Source organism: Heptranchias perlo, chromosome 2 (genome assembly GCF_035084215.1).
Source record: "Heptranchias perlo isolate sHepPer1 chromosome 2, sHepPer1.hap1, whole genome shotgun sequence".
NCBI lineage: Eukaryota > Metazoa > Chordata > Chondrichthyes > Hexanchiformes > Hexanchidae > Heptranchias > Heptranchias perlo.
In genome coordinates, this window is record NC_090326.1 from 146,144,680 (window position 1) to 146,166,397 (window position 21,718).

Sequence of the window (21,718 nt, forward strand, 5' to 3'; positions counted from 1 at the left end):
CAGACAGTAGTGTAGTAAAGTTGTAACTGGCTACAGGTCTCAGACAGTAGTGTAGTAAAGTTTTTTTTTATTCGTTCATGGGATGTGGGCGTCGCTGGCGAGGCCGGCATTTATTGTCCATCCCTAATTGCCATTGAGAAGGTGGTGGTGAGCCGCCTTCTTGAACCGCTGCAGTCCGTGTGGTGAAGGTTCTCCCACAATGCTGTTAGGAAGGGAGTTCCAGGATTTTGACCCAGCGACAATGAAGGAATGGCGATATATTTCCAAGTCGGGATGGTGTGTGACTTGGAGGGGAACGTGCAGGTGGTGTTGTTCCCATGTGCCTGCTGCTCTTGTCCTTCTAGGTGGTAGCGATCGCGGGTTTGGGAGGTGCTGTTGAAGAAGCCTTGGCGAGTTGCTGCAGTGCATCCTGTGGATGGTACACACTGCAGCCACAGTGCGCCAGTGGTGAAGGAAGTGAATGTTTAGGGTGGTGGATGGGGTGCCAATCAAGCAGGTTGCTTTGTCCTGGATGGTGTCGAGCTTCTTAAATTTTGTTGGAGCTGCACTCATCCAGGTAAGTGGAAAGTATTCCATCACACTCCTGACTTGTGCCTTGTAGATGGTGGAAAGGCTTTGGGGAGTCAGGAGTTGAGTCACTCGCCGCTAAATACCCAGCCTCTGACCTGCTCTTGTAGCCACAGTATTTATATGGCTGGTCCAGTTAAGTTTCTGGTCAATGGTGACCCCCAGGATGTTGATGGTGGGGGATTCGGCGATGGTAATGTTGTTGAATGTCAAGGGGAGGTGGTTAGACTCTCTCTTGTTGGAGATGGTCATTGCCTGGCACTTGTCTGGCGCGAATGTTACTTGCCACTGGATGTTGTCCAGGTCTTGCTGCATGCGGGCTCGGACTGCTTCATTATCTGAGGGATTGCAAATGGAACTGAACACTGTGCAATCATCAGCAAACATCCCCATTTCTGACCTCATGATGGAGGGAAGGTCATTGATGAAGCAGCTAGGACACTGCCCTGAGGAACTCCTGCAGCAATGTCCTGGGGCTGAGATGATTGGCCTCCAACAACCACTACCATCTTCCTTTTTGCTAGGTATGACTCCAGCCACTGGAGAGTTTTCCCCCTGATTCCCATTGACTTCAATTTTACTAGGGCTCCTTGGTGCCACACTCGGTCAAATGCTGCCTTGATGTCAAGGGCAGTCACTCTCACCTCACCTCTGGAATTCAGCTCTTTTGTCCATGTTTGGACCAAGGATGTAATGAGGTCTGGAGCCGAGTGGTCCTGGCGGAACCCAACTGAGCATCGGTGAGCAGGTTATTGGTGAGTAAGTGCCGCTTGATAGCACTGTCGAGGACACCTTCCATCACTTTGCTGATGATTGAGAGTAGACTGATGGGGCGGTAATTGGATATTGGTCTCAGACAGAAGTGTAGTAAAGTTGTAACTGGCTACAGGTCTCAGACAGCAGTGTAGTAACATTGTAACTGGCTACAGGTCTCAGGCAGTAGTGTAGTAAAGTTGTAACTGGCTACAGGTCTCAGACTGTAGTGTTGTAAAGTTGTAACTGGCTACAGGTCTCAGACAGTAGTGCAGTAAAGTTGGAATTTCAATTCGTTTTACTACAATCTCTCCCGGTTCCTTGTGAGGGAGATGTGTACGCCCTCCCCTCCCACACACAAAGATGGTTGTCTTGGCTTATATACACCTTTCCCCTCCCCCACTTGAAATCCTAGAATTGCCTTGCTACCCCCTCCAATTCCTCATAGGGAGTTGAGCCTCTGTCAGAAACGACACTGGGTTTTAGTAATAAAAGCAGGAAATGCTGGAGGAGCACAAGTTAGGTTCTGAAAGTGAAAAGATTGGTGAGCCCTTCTGGTGAAGGAGCGACACAATGAACGTTAACCTGCCCTTTCTCTTTAAGACGCAGACTGCTTGCATTTTCTGTTTCCTATTTCAAATTCCCCGATGTTTTTAGTAACGGTGTCGTTCTGTGGAAATTATATTTATATTATGAATATACATAAACTATATCGTAATATCGATATTAGGTTGTCTTTAAAAAAACAGAAGGTTGGTGTCATTTTTGATGGTAGAGTACTTTTAGTAAATTACATATGATCTACTGAGAAGATGAAATTGTAACCCGGGTTAGACCTGGGATGGGGTAGGATCCCAGACGATACAAAGTATCTTGTGGTCATGCCGCAGCGGATCTCCGCCTCGGTTTGTGCTAGTCGTGGATTTGATGCTGTCATGCACCCTAAACCCAACCGCCCCGTTTCCATCAGAGACCCTGACAGCCCCAGAGGCTGCGAGTGCTGAGGCTCCGCGGACAGCCCCCTGTGCAAAGAGGCAGCCGAACAAGGCAACTCGCCTTGTACCCAGAGACTGGGCACCCAGTTCCTATAAACCTCGGGGGGGGGAGGATCATCTGCTGATTGAAGGCAACTTATTCAGTCGCTTGGCAGTTTAGTGCAGTGCGGGGCTCCATCTGGCCTGACACGCCAAATGTTTAAAAAGTGAGAGAGGGGACAAAGCGAGAGTGAGCGAGGGACAGAAAGGGGGAGAGAGACAGGGACGGGGAGAGAGGGAGGGGGAGAGGGAGGGGAAGGAGAGGGAGGGAGGGAGAGAAAGATTGGGAGGGAGAGAAAGATTGGGAGGGAGGAAGATAGAGAGAGGGGGGGGGGGAGGTGGAGAGAGAGCAGCCGACCGCTCCTGAATGAATCACGAGGGATTGAGTTTGCCTTCAGTGAAAGTTACAACCGTGAGGCTGCCTGGCTGGAGGTGAGACTGACACTGCTGTCTGCAAACTTCCCCCTTTCCACTTTGAGATCTATCTATGCCGTGTGATCGGATGGTTGTCCCGCCAGGAAGAAGTACATATTTTAGAAACCTGCCTGAGCCGTCGTCATGAGGAACATTTTGTTTGAAATCTCCTTAACCTTCTGGTCCTTGTTTTCTGTAAGTATCGGGACGAGTTCTTCCGTACCGTGTACTATTAATAAATCGCGGTGTGTGTAATGTTTGGACAGATTGGATACACTGTATTGACTTTCAAAAGTGAGCGAAGTTTTATCTGGAGTGCGATTTAGTCAATTTTACAGCCAGCTTTGGTTTAAAAAATCTTTTGATCTTCCACCTAATCAAATTATTCTTGTATTTAGCCCAAATCTTGTCAATTTGGTTGTGGAGAATCTTGCAAACGGGAATTGTAAGGGAAACATAGCAAATAGTAAATGTTAGTTTACATTTCCATCTAACAATTCAAATTTGTTTTTGTCCCTTTCACCTTTTACAAATTTGTTGGATTTTGCGTGATTTCAGAAGATGTTTAATTACAGTTTAGATGCCATTGTTGCAATTATAATATATATGTATATATTTTTGATAGCCCTGCGTCGAAATGGGCTGCGGGTATCACGGAGATCACTAACTTAAGTTTCCAGGCTGCCTAGAAAGCTGGAGATCGATACACAGATTGTTATTGGTGCGGGTTTAACTCACCTTTTAACCTGCCGCCGTGTCTCTGTTCAGTTTTGAGCCGCTCGATTCCCCCCTCTAATCTCACAACAGCTGTTAGATTTTATAAAGGGGAAATAATGCATTTATAAAGCGCTTCGTCACGTCACCGAAAGATCTCCGCGTTTTCCTATAAATGACTTGGTGTGGGAAAGAAAAAGACGTGTCTCAGACTTTGCCAGCGAGAAGACTGTTCAAAATCATGAGCGGGTGCGATCCCATCGGGGAGAGAGGAGGAGAAACATCAAAATATTGGGACTTTCTAGGGCAAAACCGATCTAACCATGTTTCTGGTGTAATGGATCTCAGGTTATATATTTTAGAGTACATGTTATTTATCAAAGGGAAATTGTAAATTAGCGCCTTTTTTTGGTTAAAATAGTATCTATAAGGTGTGTGCACATTCAACCCCGGGTATAAAGCTATGATGTGGAGATGCCGGTGATGGACTGGGGTTGACAATTGTAAACAATTTTACAACACCAAGTTATAGTCCAGCAATTTTATTTTAAATTCACAAGCTTTCGGAGGCTACCTCCTTCCTCAGGTGAACGATGTGGAAAAATGTGGAAAAACGATATGGATTTTTCCACATCGTTCACCTGAGGAAGGAGGTAGCCTCCGAAAGCTTGTGAATTTAAAATAAAATTGCTGGACTATAACTTGGTGTTGTAAAATTGTTTACAAGGGTATAAAGTTAGCAGAGAGCCAGTGAGCTAAATTATCCCAATTAAAAATAGTAATTATTTATAAATTGACATATCAGATACCTGGGGGCCGCTCCCATTCATTCGTAAAAAGCTATCTGCGCCGTCGCTAGTAGTTTCCCGATGAATGTGTGAGCCGGCGGTCCCTGCTGCTGCTTGCTGCTGTGTGTACAGTTAAACCGCGTGTGTTGTGAGTGTGTTAAGTCCAGAGTTGAAGTATTAAAGCGGCGGCTCTCTGTGACTGTCCGCAGGTGAACGGGATCCACCCGGATTGCCGACTGTTTCTGGAGATGCAGCGGGAGGAGATTCGTTGCTTGACTCGACTGAACAAACCGAACAGCACGGACCTCTCTAAAGGTGAGGACGGCGGGGCCGGTGAATGTTTTACTGCCCCGTGTGGCACTGAGTGAGGGGGGGTGGGGAGTTAACCGAGTCAGTCCACGTCTCTATCGAATCAAATCCAGGGCATTGGTCACCAACAACACACAACTTGCATTTTTATAGCTCCTTTAACGTAGTAAAAACGTTTCACAGGGGGCGTTCAGTGAAACCAAATCCTTCAATAGCACATTTCAAACTCAACAGTTGTGGACTTTGTCCCGAAACTGTAATAATGACAGTGAATAAGTGAGAGAGTGTAAGCTTTAACAAAAATTTTAAGTATTCGCCCATAAAAAGAAAGAACTTGCTTTTACCCAGTGCCTTTCACACCTCAGGACTTCCCAAGCGTTTTCCAGCCAGTGAAGTACTTTCGCAGTGTGGTTAGTCAGTGTTGTAATGTTGGAAATATGCTGTGTTTTTTTTTTGGTTGAGTTTTAATTAAAATAAACAAACTAGGTGATAATCTGGATCCCGCCGCTGAACAAATAGTCTAGTTGACAGATTTGTGTATTTTACCATGTTTCTGACAATCAGTTTACAGAGTCAAACACCATCGCTGGCAAACGGTAGTGAGAGGAACAGTCGGCAGGCTTCTGGTGAGGGAAATGGTGGAAGTTTTACAGCTCACACGTTCCCCTTCAGTATATTTTGTTTTGTTATCTACTTGATCGCCAAATGGTATTTGTTTGTATGCAGTTTTCCTTGAAGATTACACGCGCCTTGAACTGCTACACGTGGGGAAGGGGTTCTGGGTTGGGGGACCCTGGGCATTCGGTGGGTAACTAGATGACCAGTTTAAGCCTGGCAGGAAAGCAAGGTGATGAAGTGTACATTTGTTTTGAACGGTGTGCACCTCACCAGGACTAGGGATTCCTTTGGTGCTGTAGTTACATTATAAACGAGTTTGTGTTTCCTGGTATTTCTATTGAAAAGATAAACTAGTCAGAAATACCGTACAGGAAGGCCTAGATATTCGATGGGGCCGTGCCCATTTTTTTGGGTGAGGAACAGGCACTGAGGGTCCAATATGGCGTGTGCGCGCTCAGTCCGTGCCGGAACTGCACCGCATGCGGTATTGGTTAGGGCGCCTGTCTAAAACGGGTGTTAGGCCCACTGCCTATCGGGGGGTATAACGCCTGTTTAGGTCCCATTTGCTAAATTGGGTGGTGGCTGATTGCAGCATGTGTCATGCATGCTGCGCTCAATTTTCCTGGGAGGATCACAGGAGGCCACCACCAAAAAATGAAGTACAAAAATTTATACTTACTTGAATGTGGAGCCAGGATCTTGCTTCCCCCCCACCCCCCCCCCACTCACTCTCCGCAACCGGTAACTAGAGCCCACAGCTCGCCTGTAATATGCAAATAATGCCGCCGGACCATTTTCCCGTGGTCTTGCCGCCGCCGTCTTTAGTCGCCTGCAGCAGCCGCTGGACCTGGATCGTGTCCAAATTCGGGCGCAGTCAAATTTCTCAGCTGAGGTCTCCACAAACACAGAGGGCATGATTTTAGCCCGGGGGAGGGGAGGGGAATTCCCGACGGGAAACCCGGAAGTACAGGTTTCCCGGACGTCCTTACGATTTTGATGAAAGGACATTTTTTTTCTTTTTTGCCGGCTTCCTGCCCAACAGGCCAGCCTGATTGACAGGCTGGCTCTCAGTCGGATGGGAGAAGAGCCAGGACGAGGACGTGATTGGGTAAGTGTCAGATTGGGGGGCTGGCCATTGGGGGGTGGGTCAGCATTCACCAAGGGAGGGGGATCAGTCATCCGGGGGGGGGGGTCAGTCATCGGGACATCAGTGGTGTGGGGGGGGTCAGTCATTGGGGGGGCGGTGGTCACCGGGAGGGGGCGGTCAGTTATTGGAGGGGTGTCAGTCATCGGGGGAGTCAGGGGTCACGGGGAGGAGGTCAGTCATTGGGGGGTTGTCAGTCATTGGGGGGTCATTCTTTGGGGGATCAGTCATTGCGGGGGTCAGTCATCAGGGTGGTCACTCATCGGGGGGTTGGGGGTCATCACAGAGTCAGAGTTCATGGGGGGTGGTAGGAGTTCGTGGGGGGCATCGGAGATCGGTGGGGGTCGGGGATGGGGGGAGTGTCAGAGATCGTGGGTGGGGGGGGGGTGTCGCTGCAGGTAGTCTTGTTGAGAATCCCGGGCCCCAGGGGCGAAAATCAAAAAAGCTTTGAAAATGGAAGCCCGCAGCCTCCATAAAAGCTTTTAATGCCTGACCCGTCTCCTGAGAGCGGGCTAGTCACCCACCTCCCATCCCACCTCTGGAAACTGGAAATGGGCGGGTTGGGGTCGGGTTTTAGATTTTTGCAATTGTTACTGCCCCCACGCCCCCTGCTCCCAACCCACCCGTTTTTCCAGGCTAAAATCATGCCCAGAGTGTCTATATCTAGTGTCAGGGGTGGGGTGGAGATATTATTATATGATTACCATCTGGGCATTCTACAACAGACTCACTTGAATAAAGCATATAGCAGTAGTACTGGATTTTAATTACTGAGTGTGTTTCAATAGCCTTCCCCCCCGCCAACCTCTCCAAGTCAGGAGGTACTGATTTATACAGGAGGGCAGAGGTTACATTTTTAACGGCAGGGTCTAGGCTGGTGTGATAAGTCTTCCCTTTCTGACAGCCTTAAGTAAAGCCGTTTTGTGCTGTCTCAATCCATTTGCAAATGAGCACGAGCCAACAGCACATATCAATCCGTAACTTAGCAATTATTTGGTGGGCAATTGGCAGTCTTTTTAGGGCAGGCCCAAATGAGAGTAGGTATAGGGGACACGGCGAAAACACCGGGAGATTCCAGTGTTTGACCCAGTAGAGGTGGGAGCTGGATCTCAAGCCTAGAAAATGAATCAGTGAAATTAAAAACGAATAAAAACAAAAGCGCTTCCAGAATTAGAGAATAAAACATAGATTAATGTTTCGTGTAGAGATCCTTCATCGGAACTAGAAAGGGAAAGAGGGTGAGCTTCCGTATAGGACCAAACAAAGTGGGGGGAAGGGAGGGGAGGTAACCTAAAAACAGCACAAATAGGAGTCAGTGGGTTTAATCGTTTTGAGATTAGATTTTTTAAAAATCAACTGGGAAGAGGTGAAAAGTGCAAAGGTTAACCCATTCAAGCTAAGAGTTCAAATCAAGGTCCATTTTATTTTGGTCGGCCCTATAAAGAAGCTTACCTATTTCCTCTTCCTAGTTCCGAAGAAGGATCCCCGTCTAAAGCATTCATGTGAAAAGGCATTAGAAAGGAAAAAGTTCCAAAATGGAAGGGAGCAAGGTGGAATGTGAACGGGAGAAACTGGTAGGAAAATGGAGCGAGATAGCTAAGGAGTGAAATTGTTAAATTGAATGATCAGACCATCAGGCTGCAGAGTGCCCAGGAAGAAGATGAGATATTGGGGTATATTTTCTGACCAGCACTGTTTCCATCCGAATGCTTAACACACATGTACTAAATTCCTATCTGCACTTTTCAACAGGTTAATGTCCGCATTAAAAAAACACACAACAGAATTTAGTACGCAATGTTGAAAAAGAAATCTGGCTGCTCTTTGTTTTGAATGTCGTTTATTTTTTCCCCTCTTTCACTCATCCACACATCATTGCCTAATCGGGTAGGCACGCAGGTGAGCCATTTTGACTAATGGTTAGGTTATTACCTGTACAGTTCTGGGCCAGACTGCCCAGCTTTTGAATGGGAATTTTTAAGATGTAAACTGTACACCAAAAATGTGTGCATGTTTTGTTTTGAATAAAAAACATTTTTATTATTCATTTCACTTTTGTGAAGGCACTAATTTTTGAAGTTATTAATTTGTTTCATGAATATTCATTATCAGTCAAACAAAAATCATAACTCAAATCTTGGCTCCAGCTCCCTGACTTGCCCCTGCTCCACTCCCATCCAGTTTTGGACTTGGCAAAAAGTATTGACACAATCAATGATGTTATTGAGCTGACAGCAAAATGCAATGTAAGAGTTATTTCGTCCTTTGAATTGTGCCTCTTTCCCTGTCAGGAAATGCACTGAATTAGTGCATTAGTGCCTCATTTCAAAACCTTAGCCACGATTCAGTATTCATGGTGCAGAGATCATGGGGATAAACCTACCTCCTACCATCCAGACTTTCCCAACTCTGTTGTACAAACAAACTGCTTTTCAAATTTCAAGTTAAGTTCTGGGCACCGCACCTTCGGAAGGACAAATTGGCCTTGGAGGGAGTGCAGCGTAGGTTTACTAGAATGATACCCGGACTTCAAGGGTTAAGTTACGAGGAGAGATTACACAAATTGGGGTTGTATTCTTTAGAGTTTAGAAGGTTAAGGGATGATCTGATCAAAGTTTATAAGATATTAAGGGGAACAGATAGGATGGATAGAGAGAAACTATTTCCACTGGTTGGGGATTCTAGGAGTAGGGGGCACAGTCTAAAAATTAGAGCCAGACCTTTCAGGAGTGAGATTAGAAAACATTTCTACACACAAAGGGTGGTAGAAGTTTGGAACTCTCTTCTGCAAACGGCAATTGATACTAGCTCAATTGCTAAATTTAAATCTGAGATAGATAGCTTTGTGGCAATCAAAGGTATTAAGGGATATGGGCCAAAGGCAGGTATATGGAGTTAGATCACAGATCAGCCATGATCTAATCAAATAGTGGAGCAGTCATGAGGGGCTGAATGGCCTACTCCTGTTCCTATGTTCCTAACTCATTCATTTAAAGGATTTTTTTTCCCCCATGAAGATTAAGAATAGAAGAGTCACAGAGGCGTTAAGTTCCAAAAATGTTGTTACAGTTTTTGTTTTAATCCACATGTTTATTTTCTGATGTGCAAATAAGAAAATAGTAAATAAAATTGGTGTCATCTCATTGGCTTCCACTATGTTCTTGATGCAGTGATGTCATTTGCACGCTGTCTCCTCTGGTAACAGCTACATGCCTACAGTGTGTGATGGACAACGCAGAGCCTTTAAACCCAATCCAACTATAGGGATGTACTGTGACTCTTCTATTCTTAGATTCTGTAAATCCTAATGGAAAAAAATTAAATGAATCAGTCATTAAATAAGACGACTTTAAGTCCGATGTTAATACTGCTATTCTCCGTTAATTTAAAAAAGGACAAATGTGTGTTCTATTCCTTAACAAATTATTCCATCAATAAATGAAGTTGAACATCCCTCCCTTCCTCAAAATAAACTCCCAAGGACCAGCCCTTAAATTGTTTGAAGTTATTAACTGCTTGGGTTCACCCATTACTTTCACATTCTCAGAAAGTCTGTATTTTAATCAATTCTCCTGCCTTGTCTTCTATCCTCCTTTACCCCTAAACATTCGTCAACACTTCCCCTCTTCTCCAGCAGGTCAGCTTTTGGAAATGGCTCATTTTCAATAACCTGCTGAGTGCCAGATACATTCTGTAGGGTCTTTGTCTGAATGAACTACAAGCTAACACTTGAAAATGCTTCATAAACATCCCTGCAAATCTGACCTCATCAGAAGGGCGGAGGTACAGCCCAAGTCCACTCCCTACACCCTCTGAGAAGGAACAACTTACTTCCCTGGGCATGTAAGAAACATTGTCCCTTTAGCACAGTGAGATTTTGTTGCTTTGACTGCTATCAATTCCTCCACCTCAGTGAGCTTCTGAACAGTGGAAGATTTTCTAATCCCCTACTCCAATACATGCTTCTCTCCCTGTACATCTTGAAACTGGCAGCTGGGAAGACACACACACATATATATATACATATATACAACTTATTATTTAGTTTGTTGCATATTTTGCATTAAATGGAATAAATGATGCACATGTGCCAATCTAATGCTTTTAGGGGCCGAAAAGAAGCTTCTGAATCCGAAATGTGGCAACACATCACACCTTTGACCATCCACCACCCTAAACATTCACTCCCTTCACCACCGGCGCACTGTGGCTGCAGTGTGTACCATCCACAGGATGCACTGCAGCAACTCGCCAAGGCTTCTTCGACAGCACCTCCCAAACCTGCGACCTCTACCATCTAGAAGGACAAGAGCAGCAGGCACATGGGAACAACACCACCTGCACGTTCCCCTCCAAGTCACACACCATCCCGACTTGGAAATATATCGCCGTTCCTTCATTGTCGCTGGGTCAAAATCCTGGAACTCCCTTCCTAACAGCACTGTGGGAGAACCGTCACCACATGGACTGCAGCGGTTCAAGAAGGTGGCTCACCACCACCTTCTCGAGGGCAATTAGGGATGGGCAATAAATGCTGGCCTCGCCAGCGACGCCCACATCCCGTGAACGAATAAAAAAAAACTTGGCTGAGTTTCCACCCTCAGACAATCTCCCTCGGGTTGGAAGGTCTGAGGGCACGTGCTATCTTTGCTAATAAATTGTCCGCATCGATATATCATCCTGAAAATACTGTGTGAACGCAACACACAGTGACTCAACCTGATCTGTAAATAAATGTAAAAGTTGCTGTTTTCATTTTCTTCCTTCATTTCATTGTATGTTTCCCTGAAAAAACATTCCAATCCACAGCACATAATTCCCAGCGCGACACATTGTACTCCTCAGCACACCAAGTCACTGCGTGATACTAAAACCGACTCCCAGCAACCAAGCAACTGAAACAACTAAACTAGCTCCAGACTCCAGGCCCATGCTGCTTTGATATTAGCCTGTTCAATATCCACAAATGACAATATAAATGCAGCTATCACAATACCCAATGAAATCGTGTGTGAGAGTACAGTGATCATGGGAATCATTTTGGAAAATATTACGTTTATTTGACGTAATTATCTGCGAGTACAACACTACTCTGAGGCATGCTAACCTTTTGCTTTAATTGCCGTTAATATGAGCCAAAGTTAACACTGAGCTCATTGATGGCTATAATAGCTGTGAGGCAGTGTGGTACGTCTTTAGATACCAATCATTAACAAGGCACAAACCGTTTTTTAAAAAAAGCAAAATTCCGCGGTTGCTGGAAATCTGAAATAAAACAGAAAATGCTGGAAGTTCTCAGCGGGTCGGCAACATCTGTGGAGAGAGAAACAGTCAATGGTTCTGATGAAAGGTCATCGACCTGAAACATTAACTCTGTTTCTCTCTCCACACATGCTGCCTGACCTGCTACATGAGAACATAAGAAATAGGAGCAGCATTAGGCCATTCGGCCCCTCGAGCCTGCTCTGCCGTTCAACAAGGTCATGGCTGATCTTCGACCTCAACTCCACTTTCCCGCTTGATTCCCTTAGATCCAAAAATCTATCGATCTGAGTCTTGAATATACTCAACAACTGAGCATCCACAGCCCTCTGGGGTAGAGAATTCCAAAGATTCACCACCCTCTGAGTGAAGAAATTCCTCCTCATCTCAGTCCTAAATGTCCAACTCCTTATCCTGAGACTATGTCCCCTAGTTCTAGACTCTCCAGCCAGGGAAAACATTCTCTCAGCATCTACCCTGTCAAGCCCTCTTAAAACCTTATATATTTCAATGAGATCACCTCTCATTCTTCTGAACTCCAAAGAGTATAGGCCCATTCTACTCAATCTCTCCTCATAGGACAACCCTCTCATCCCAGGAATTGTTTTTTTTTTAATTCGTTCACGGGATGTGGGCGTCGCTGGCGAGGCCAGCATTTATTGCCCATCCCTAATTGCCCTCGAGAAGGTGGTGGTGAGCCGCCTTCTTGAACCGCTGCAGTCCATGTGGTGAAGGTTCTCCCACAATGCTGTTAGGAAGGGAGCTCCAGGATTTTGACCCAGCGACGATGAAGGAACAGTGATATATTTCCAAGTCGGGATGGTGTGTGACTTGGAGGGGAACGTGCAGGTGGTGTTGTTCCCATGTGCCTGCTGCTCTTGTCCTTCTAGGTGGTAGAGGTCGCGGGTTTGGGAGGTGCTGTCGAAGAAGCCTTGGCGAGTTGCTGCAGTGCATCCTGTGGATGGTGCACACTGCAGCCACAGTGCGCCGGTGGTGAAGGGAGTGAATGTTTAGCATTCTAGTGAAAATGCTGCGTGTTTCCAGCATTTTTCTGTTTTTACTACAAACCTTTTAAAGGTAGTTATCAGTGGAAACAACTAGAAAGAAGTTAATTGCAAAATATTGAAAGTGTTTTAACAACTGGTATCTGGAATTGTGACAGTCGTGTAGATACTTTTACTTCACTGGTTTGGGGAGAGTGGAGCTGTACTAATCTCCCAGTGCCGTTCCCTGTAAATCCACAGGATTCCTATTTTTCATGCATGCACTCAGCACAGTGGCATTGTTAGGGGTACCATTGATACCAAGCAGTGGGAGAACAATGCATTTGCCATTGGCTGCAGTCTACTAATGTAAAAGCAACTGTAGCTGCGTCTCTGATGCCGAGATGATGGAGGTGGGATCTCTAAGAGTAACTGAGAATGTATTGGATAGTATTATTATAGAATCATTCCCTCTGCTAAACTGTAGAGCTGTGAGATTTCAGTAACAAAATAATTATGCTACACAGTTAAACATGCGTTTATTTTTACATTTTATTACAATGTTTTTTCTTACAACACATTGGTATATATTTCATAGCATGCAGTGTAATAGTTATAATAATTTGGTAGATTCGAGCAGCCCTGCACAACAACAGTATGTAGCACTCATACAATCTATGTACAATTATGTTTGCCAGTATAACAACAGTGACTGCACTTCAATAGTAGCTTACTGGCTGTAAAGTGCTTTGAGATGTTTTTGAGGACATGATAAGGTTGTATAGAAGTCCTTTCATACTGCCTTTTTTTTCTGTCCATCTCTTTCTCTGTGGGTGAGCTTTTTACTGGACGGCTGGGACTGTGGGTGACATTTGGGACCAATGCCAGCTACTGAGAATGACACTGGGGCTAATACTTTACTGCTGGCCATGAGTAAAACATGAAGCCTAGCTGCCCTGATAAGTTCATATTTCCATTGAGTTTGACTGGTGATTTATGTCAATCAATTTTAATGTAAATGTGACAAGTTGCAAATTAAATCTGTATATCCCTGATAGTTGTTTGAATTAATGTATCTGCTGCAATAAATGCATTTAAAAATCAGTTCGAAATTTCACTAGGCTTATGAGAATATATATTTTTTTTAAAATACTCGCACATAAAAGTGTTTAACAATTCATCTAGAAAAAGGCACCTGGACTATCTGGGAGGTGGGGGCAGGTTCTCTCAAGTTATTGCTGTAACTTTAACGTAAGATTGGCAGAAACCCCAGAGAAACTGTGTGAACTGTTAAAAATGACCATTGACACTGTTTTTCTAGGGTTTCTGCCAAAGACACGGCAGTGGATCAGGAGAACCCTGCAGAAATTCTCTCCACATTGTTCAGATTTCCAAAAGGAATATAAGGTTCACATTAACAGTTTGCATTTGGTTTGGAAATAGACGTTACATTTTTAGTAGAATTTTTTCCACTGTGTGAGTTCCGCTATATCAGAATTTATTGGATTTACTTTCCTGCAGAGCAGGATCCCACTGTGAATCAGTTGTTACTGGCTCGGCCAGATTTCTCATGCCATTGTTCTAATATGTGTTTGTATGTGAGTAATTCAGCCCTGACTAAATACTCTACTAAACTAAGATGACCAATTGCAATAAGCACAAATCACTCACTGTTGTTTACATTCAGACTTATCAATCAATGATGTGGGCATGGTGACTTACAGCCAGTCTACAGAAATGACACAGATTTTGAATTCAATTTTTTTTTAGCTCTTGCAAAATTCAATTTTTTAAATATATTTTAGAGGCGGATGAAGTTTTGTATTCATCGATATGAAGGATGTCAGTGTTGAGTTTTTCCCCATTGTTTGCACTCAATGGGGGTAACCTTCAAACTTCAGTGGTGGCAGAAAACGGGTGTGTCAGATCGGCCACCCGTTCTCCATCCTGTCCGATTTTCTTCTCCATTGAAGTTGGAAACCACGGGAGTGTTTGGTCAAACCTTTGATCTATTTGAGACGTGGACTCCAGAATCTATGTAAGAATATGCTGGATATTCACGGAACCTTTCTCTCTCGAAAGAAGATTCAGGGAAGATTGTCAACCATCACTCATCCTGTTTGATGCCTTCCCCAATGAAGTGTTGAATGGCATTGTAAGAGGTCGCCTTGGAGCGTGAGCATTTCTGAATGCGGAGGATGTCGGTCCTGAAATTCTATGGGATTCTCCCAGTCTTCTGGCGTAACGTTAGTGGGAGACCGGTGGAAACCTTGTGGAAATGGCCATTTATGTCATTTCCCTGGAGTTGTGCTGGTCTCCCACAGGAGTTACAGTGGGAGACCAATACAGCCCCCATATAATTCCAGGCCCATCGTGTTCTTAACAGGCTCACCTGGAAATCTAGAGCGCGCTGCTCACCATCATTTTTGGTTTCAAAATATTCGAGTAGATTCCAAACTTCTGGAAAACAGGTTAAAAAATAATCCAAATTTCCCACAGTCGTGGCCCTAGGAAATAATTGTTGTGCCTTTTAGTGCTCAGTTCCCTCTTCAGAACTTTCTTAATCTGCCACTGCAAAGATGCACTTTTGAATACTTTGGTTTCCCCTATAGTACAGTGATGGGGTACGAGGTACACCTGCAACGTAAGTTACACAAGCTTATGTCCCATCGCTGTCACTAAAACTGTTTGCTTTTACATTTTAGTGGAAAGGTCATTGGGTTTCGTTCTCACAGAAAAATGAACTGAATACAGAATATGATCTGCAACATTCTGAGAGATCCCATGTAATAAAAACAAAATTCAAAGTATTTAGTTACCCTAAAGCAGTGACCTTGGTTATAGGCCTATTCTCAGGACTGGTTTTGAGTTCTACGTTGTTTTCTGTGAGTTGTCAGATTTTCCGAAGCTATCTGCTTTTGTGAGTTTTCTGGTTGGCACCTCCTGTGTAAAGAAATACTTCATGATGTCTCTCTTAAACCTGCCATTCATGACCTTGAATGTGTCCCCGCTTGCCTCGTTGAACTGGTGTACCCCAGTGTTCCACTGAAAACTGTCCAAGCAGATTATGCTTTGAGCTGTTGGCAGATATAGAGAGCTCTTATCATCTGACACCATTAAACCAGAGTAAATGTCTGAGCGCTGAATTTTCTTTTCAGCTTTCAGCACACACACACACCACAAACATTCACACACATATACACTCACTCACACCACACATATACACCCTCCCACACACACACCACAAACACTCACACACATATACACTCACTCACACCACACATATACACCCTCCCACACTCACACCACAAACACTCACACACATAATACACCCACACACACCACACATATACACCCTCCCACACACACACCACAAACACTCACACACATATACACTCACTCACACCACACATATACACCCTCCCACACACACACCACAAACACTCACACACATATACACTCACTCACACCACACATATACACCCTCCCACACTCACACCACAAACACTCACACACACATACACACACACACACCACACATATACACCCTCCCACACACACACCACAAACACTCACACACATATACACACACACACACCACACATATACACCCTCCCACACACACACCACAAACACTCACACACATATACACACACACACACCACACATATACACCCTCCCACACTCACACCACAAACACTCACACACATATACACACACACACACCACACATATACACCCTCCCACACACTCACACCACAAACACTCACACACATATACACACACACACACCACACATATACACCCTCCCACACTCACACCACAAACACTCACACACATATACACACACACACACCACACATATACACCCTCCCACACTCACACCACAAACACTCACACACATATACACTCACTCACACCACACATATACATCCTCCCACACACACACCACAAACACTCACACACATATACACACACACACACCACACATATACACCCTCCCACACACACACCACAAACACTCACACACATATACACTCACTCACACCACACGTATACACCCTCCCACACACACACCACAAACACTCACACACATATACACTCACTCACACCACACGTATACACCCTCCCACACACACACACCACAAATACACACACACACACCACCCATATACACCCTCCCACACTCACACCACAAACACTCACACACATATACACACACACACACCACACATATACACCCTCCCACACTCACACCACAAACACTCACACACATATACACACACACACACCACACATATACACCCTCCCACACACACACCACAAACACTCACACGCACAATACACTCACACACACCACACACACATACCACAAACACTCACACACAATACACCCACGCACACCATAAATACACTCACACACACCACACGTATACACCCTCCCACACACTCACACCACAAACACACGCACAATACACCCACACACCACAAATACACTCACACACACCACACATATACACCCTCCCACACACACACACCACAAACACTCATACACACAATACACCCACACACACCACAAATACACTCAAACACACCACACATATACAACCTCCCACACACACAGACCATAAACAAACATTCCACAAACACACACCACAAACCACACACCAACAAACACACACGCACGCACACACCAACACATACCATAAGCACACCAAAACACACCAACACACCCGCGCACACACCAACACACCCGCACACACGCACACACCAACACACATACACGGACACACCAATGCATCACACACACATGAACACACCCACACACTCACCCGCACGCACCATAAATGCACCAACACATACCATAAATACACGAAAAAACACCGCCACAAGCATGCACACACCAACACACACCATAAACATACACCATAAACACACATGCACACACCATAAACACACATGCACACACCATAAACACACATGCACACACCATAAACACACATGCACACACTATAAACACACATGCACACACCATAAACACTCACCAGCACACACATGCAAACACACCACACAAATACACCAATATACAACATATTCACGCACACCTTAAATACACACAAGCGCAGACCACAAATACGCATACTGCACAAACTTACCCATAATCTCACACCACAAACACACACCCCACAAACACACACACACCATAAATACACATACCACAAACACACACCCATATACCTCCTCCATCTCCAAACACAAATAAATAAATGACACTACTCATGAATCTATAAATCTAAGCATTACATTGTAGAAATGACTGGTGTCCAAGGATGCGACCATACCAATACTACCCTGAATAAATAAAATTGAAGTCTACTTACTCTTTATTTTGTTGAAACAGATGCTGCTGAAAAACCAATAATGCTTGAGGCAAGTTTTGCTATTTGCATCCATTAGTAACAGAGCTATGTGATAGGAAAAGGCCAGTCAACTGACAAAACTGACGCTCTGTGGGTTTATCCATTTTTCTGTGCATAGAGCCTCAGGATCTCCTCATTAGACTTGCTTAATGTGTCATGCAGTTAATGTGACTATTAATTTTATTTCAAAACGCTAATAGTGACATGAAGATCTTATTCTTTCACAATTAGTCCCCTGTGTGATTTAGGAGAATGCGCCTGCCATTTTGTTTTCCTATAAAGCAGAAAGGTGATGGTAGAAGCATGTACCTTGTTTGCAGGCAAATTTAACCCTCCGCACTTGTTAGCTGATAGTCTGGGTGACCAAGATGTATCCACTGAAATTGAAGGCCTAAGCTTTATTTATTTATGACTCTGATTTTTGTATCAATGTGAAGCAGTTCCAGGTGCTTATTGACATGGCAGTGTAACCTGGGAATCAGGGCAACACTAAAGTCAGACTGGGTGCAGTGTAACACCATCTGGTTTCAAGGCCACATTTTAAAAATGCTCAGGCAGTCCTGAGATCTCCGAGGAACTTTACAAACGTAGTCTTCAATATTTTTAGCGTTAGAAGAAATTTGAACATGGCTGTGCAGTTTCCCTGCCCGTTGATTGGAATTCTGTGAATCGGTCCATGCATAAGTGCTGAGTTGCTTTCTCGCCAGGCTCAGTGCAAAGCATGGCCAACAGTATAAATTTGGTCCACCAGCTGCATGTTGCATTCTATCGCCCTGAAAATCCGCGGCCCTTCCGGCATGGTCCTGCTGTAATTTCAGTGGGAGTTCTCCTGACGGGTCAGTAGCTAGGACAGGACCCGGATATTGTAGGCCTCAGCCTTACGTCGGAGATTCATGATGGCCGGTTGGGGATATAGATGTGAGGGAGGGAAGCCTTCCCCACATTGGGAGTTCCCGCTTTCCCAGCACTCCCTGACACCTGAGGTAAGGGGTCAGTGGAGGTATGCCTGATCAGACCACGCATACAGGTTGACCGGGACGGAAGTAGGTCCAATCTGGAGGCCCAGACCAGGATTGAAACCTGGACACCCGGAGAGAATGTGTTTTAAAATATATATATTTTTGTAAAGGGATGTCTTGGATCAGACTCGTGGCTTCTAGGAAAGATGAAACCATGAAAGTAACCAACCAAGTACAGAATCAGTAAATCTTTACCAAACGTTTTCTTTGTGGTTTCACTGAATTAACGTCAGAATTCCAATGTTGTGCCATTCCTAAAGATAACATTTAATCGGGCCAGATTTTGCTGAAAGAATAACGGCGTCTGAACGATGCTCGCGGTTATTACTGCGCAAATCGGCCAACAACTTGTATCGAAGAAGAGGTACCCTGTGAATTGCAAATCGCCACAAGTTGCTGGCTGATTTGCATCACAAAAACGGCATCTCGTGCTTCACCTCCCTGTGATTTTCATGATGTTGCTGCATTTGCACATTAATTGTCCACTAAACTCACCACAGAAAGTTAAGTCTAGTAATTAACAGCGTAAATACCCTTTTAATGATGTGATTGTTAATGACTGCCAATCAACCTCTCTGGCCCAGAAAGTGAACAGTTATAAGCGTGGAGTCTCATTCCTTCAGATTGTGAATTGTTTTAGGAGATTTTAAAGATGTTAAACTTTTAAAATGTTTTTTCTTACTTTTCCTTTCTGTCTCTTTCTTCTCTCTTTCTTAATCCAATTTTTCTTGCCCTCTCCTTATTTCTCTTTCTGTACCTGATTTGACATTGAATTCACCCACTCTAATTCACCTTCCTTTTCAGTCCTTCCTCTGAATCAATCCTTCAATCTCATTAGTTAAGGAGATACACTGTTTGTCCCATTGTTCACCAAGGTCCCAGATACTATATTAGTCTCGCTGTGCCGTTATCTGCTCGCAATTCCAGCAACCTTGTGGGCAAGAAATTTAGAAAACTAAATATGCACGAAGCACTCTGCGAGATGCTCCACTCTAGCAAAATCCAACCCATTAACTTTTAACAAATATGAAAATATATTGCATTGTTATGGAGTGTGTTGAATATTTACTAATGATGGAAACACTTGAATAACAGTCATTCAAAATCTCATGAAAAAGTTAGATGACCTTTCAGGAGGCTGTTTCACCATCTGGTAATTTTGGCCTGGTTTATGAGTTGTGGTTGTTTTGTGTCATCACATTTTATGTCCAGGGCAGGATATACTGACCTTATCTGATGGAGACTGTAAGATAATGTTTTGAAAATCCAGTACATTTGAAATAGTGCTGTTTTAAACACATCTGTAATGTGAGATGATCTGAGATGTGTAAATGTTACATAGATTTCACAGGTATTCAGGCCTGTGATCAAAACACTCCCAAACTGAATACTTCCAGTTGGTGTTTGTGTAAGGTAACATTCCTGAATATTAAAGGTCAGCAGTAATCCAGTTCAAGTCAGACGGTGGAGTTAGTACAGTAGAAAAGACTGTGAACTTTGTGAATACAACGAGTAAAATGAAGAAGCAATAATTTACTCTTGAGAGGAAAAATAAGCACGCAAGTTTCAGTTGGGTTACTGAAACACTTTGAGCTTTGAAAGTTTGTAATTAATAATCACTGTGTTAACAACCCTCCTTTCGAAAATGATTATTATACTCTAAATTAATAATATATTCATGATAACTAACAATTTATAACAAACACTTTTGAAAGACATGCTAAGGGTTGTTGTGGGGATTTATTCTTTCAACGTCTTTCCTTTCACTGTTCACAGTTGCAGTTTATGATTCTAGGACACTGGTCTGAATCAAGAAACAGCTAGATGCTTTCAGGAGTTGGGGTTGGTATTCTGAAAGGTTGAGATCAAATAGGCTCAGGGGCCATCTTGATTCAATTCCATCCTGTGATGTTGACGCTGTATCCAGCCTCTCTGAGTGTTCGTCTTTGGAAGGAGCTCAACAGCATTCAGTGTCTCTTCTGTCAAACTGTCACAGGAGGAGATCCTGTGTGGAGGCGGGGCTTTGGGTGGATGGGAGTGGAGGCTCTTGTTTATGTAAAGAGGTTTGTGCAAGATGGAGCTGAACCAAGAGAAAGAAACTGAGTAGCTGTCGGGTGATGCAGTTATACCTTATCCCCCAGTATAGAAATATGAATTTAAGCCAATTTTGAAGTGAGTTACTGAAGCTGACAGGGTTTTTTTCTGTCCTCTTTTGTTATATTCAATTACAGTCCTGTTTCTTTACATCAGATGTAGTTTAAAGAGGATAAAAGTCATGCTTGGATTATGCTGCATTTTAGGAACTCTTTTAAATGTAACTGCACAAATTTTATCTTCTTAGAATCATAGAATCGTACAGCACAGAAGGAGACCATTTGGCCCATCGTGCCTATACCGGTCTTTGAAAGACCTCTCCAATTGGTCCCACTCCCCTTCTCTTTCCCCAAAACCCTGCATTTTTTTCCTTTTCAAGTATATATCCAATTCTCATTTGAAAGTAAGTGAGTCTGCTTCCAGTAGGCAGATCATAACCTCTCTACATTTTACATTAGTGTGCATTTCAAATTTGGGAAGTGGGGCTAAAAGAAAACCAAATTCTCTTTGTAACACCCATGTGAACTCTGGTGGCTAATTATTAAAAACTGCAGCAAGGCCCAACTGCTGAGTGAGTTTATCCAGTGTGTAGATAAGTC

General features: G+C 44.0%; 1 protein-coding gene across 1 annotated transcript in view; it reads left to right on the forward strand.

The window, feature by feature from the left end:
- The first annotated feature begins 2,711 nt into the window (after positions 1-2,711).
- Positions 2,712-21,718, forward strand: part of vipr2 (vasoactive intestinal peptide receptor 2) — a 179,102-nt gene continuing 160,095 nt past the window's right edge. The window contains exons 1-2 of the mRNA XM_068007939.1: positions 2,712-2,963; positions 4,480-4,585. Coding sequence (XP_067864040.1) covers positions 2,913-2,963; positions 4,480-4,585 — 157 coding nt within the window. The 5' untranslated portion in view covers positions 2,712-2,912. The remainder of the gene's footprint in view (positions 2,964-4,479; positions 4,586-21,718) is intronic.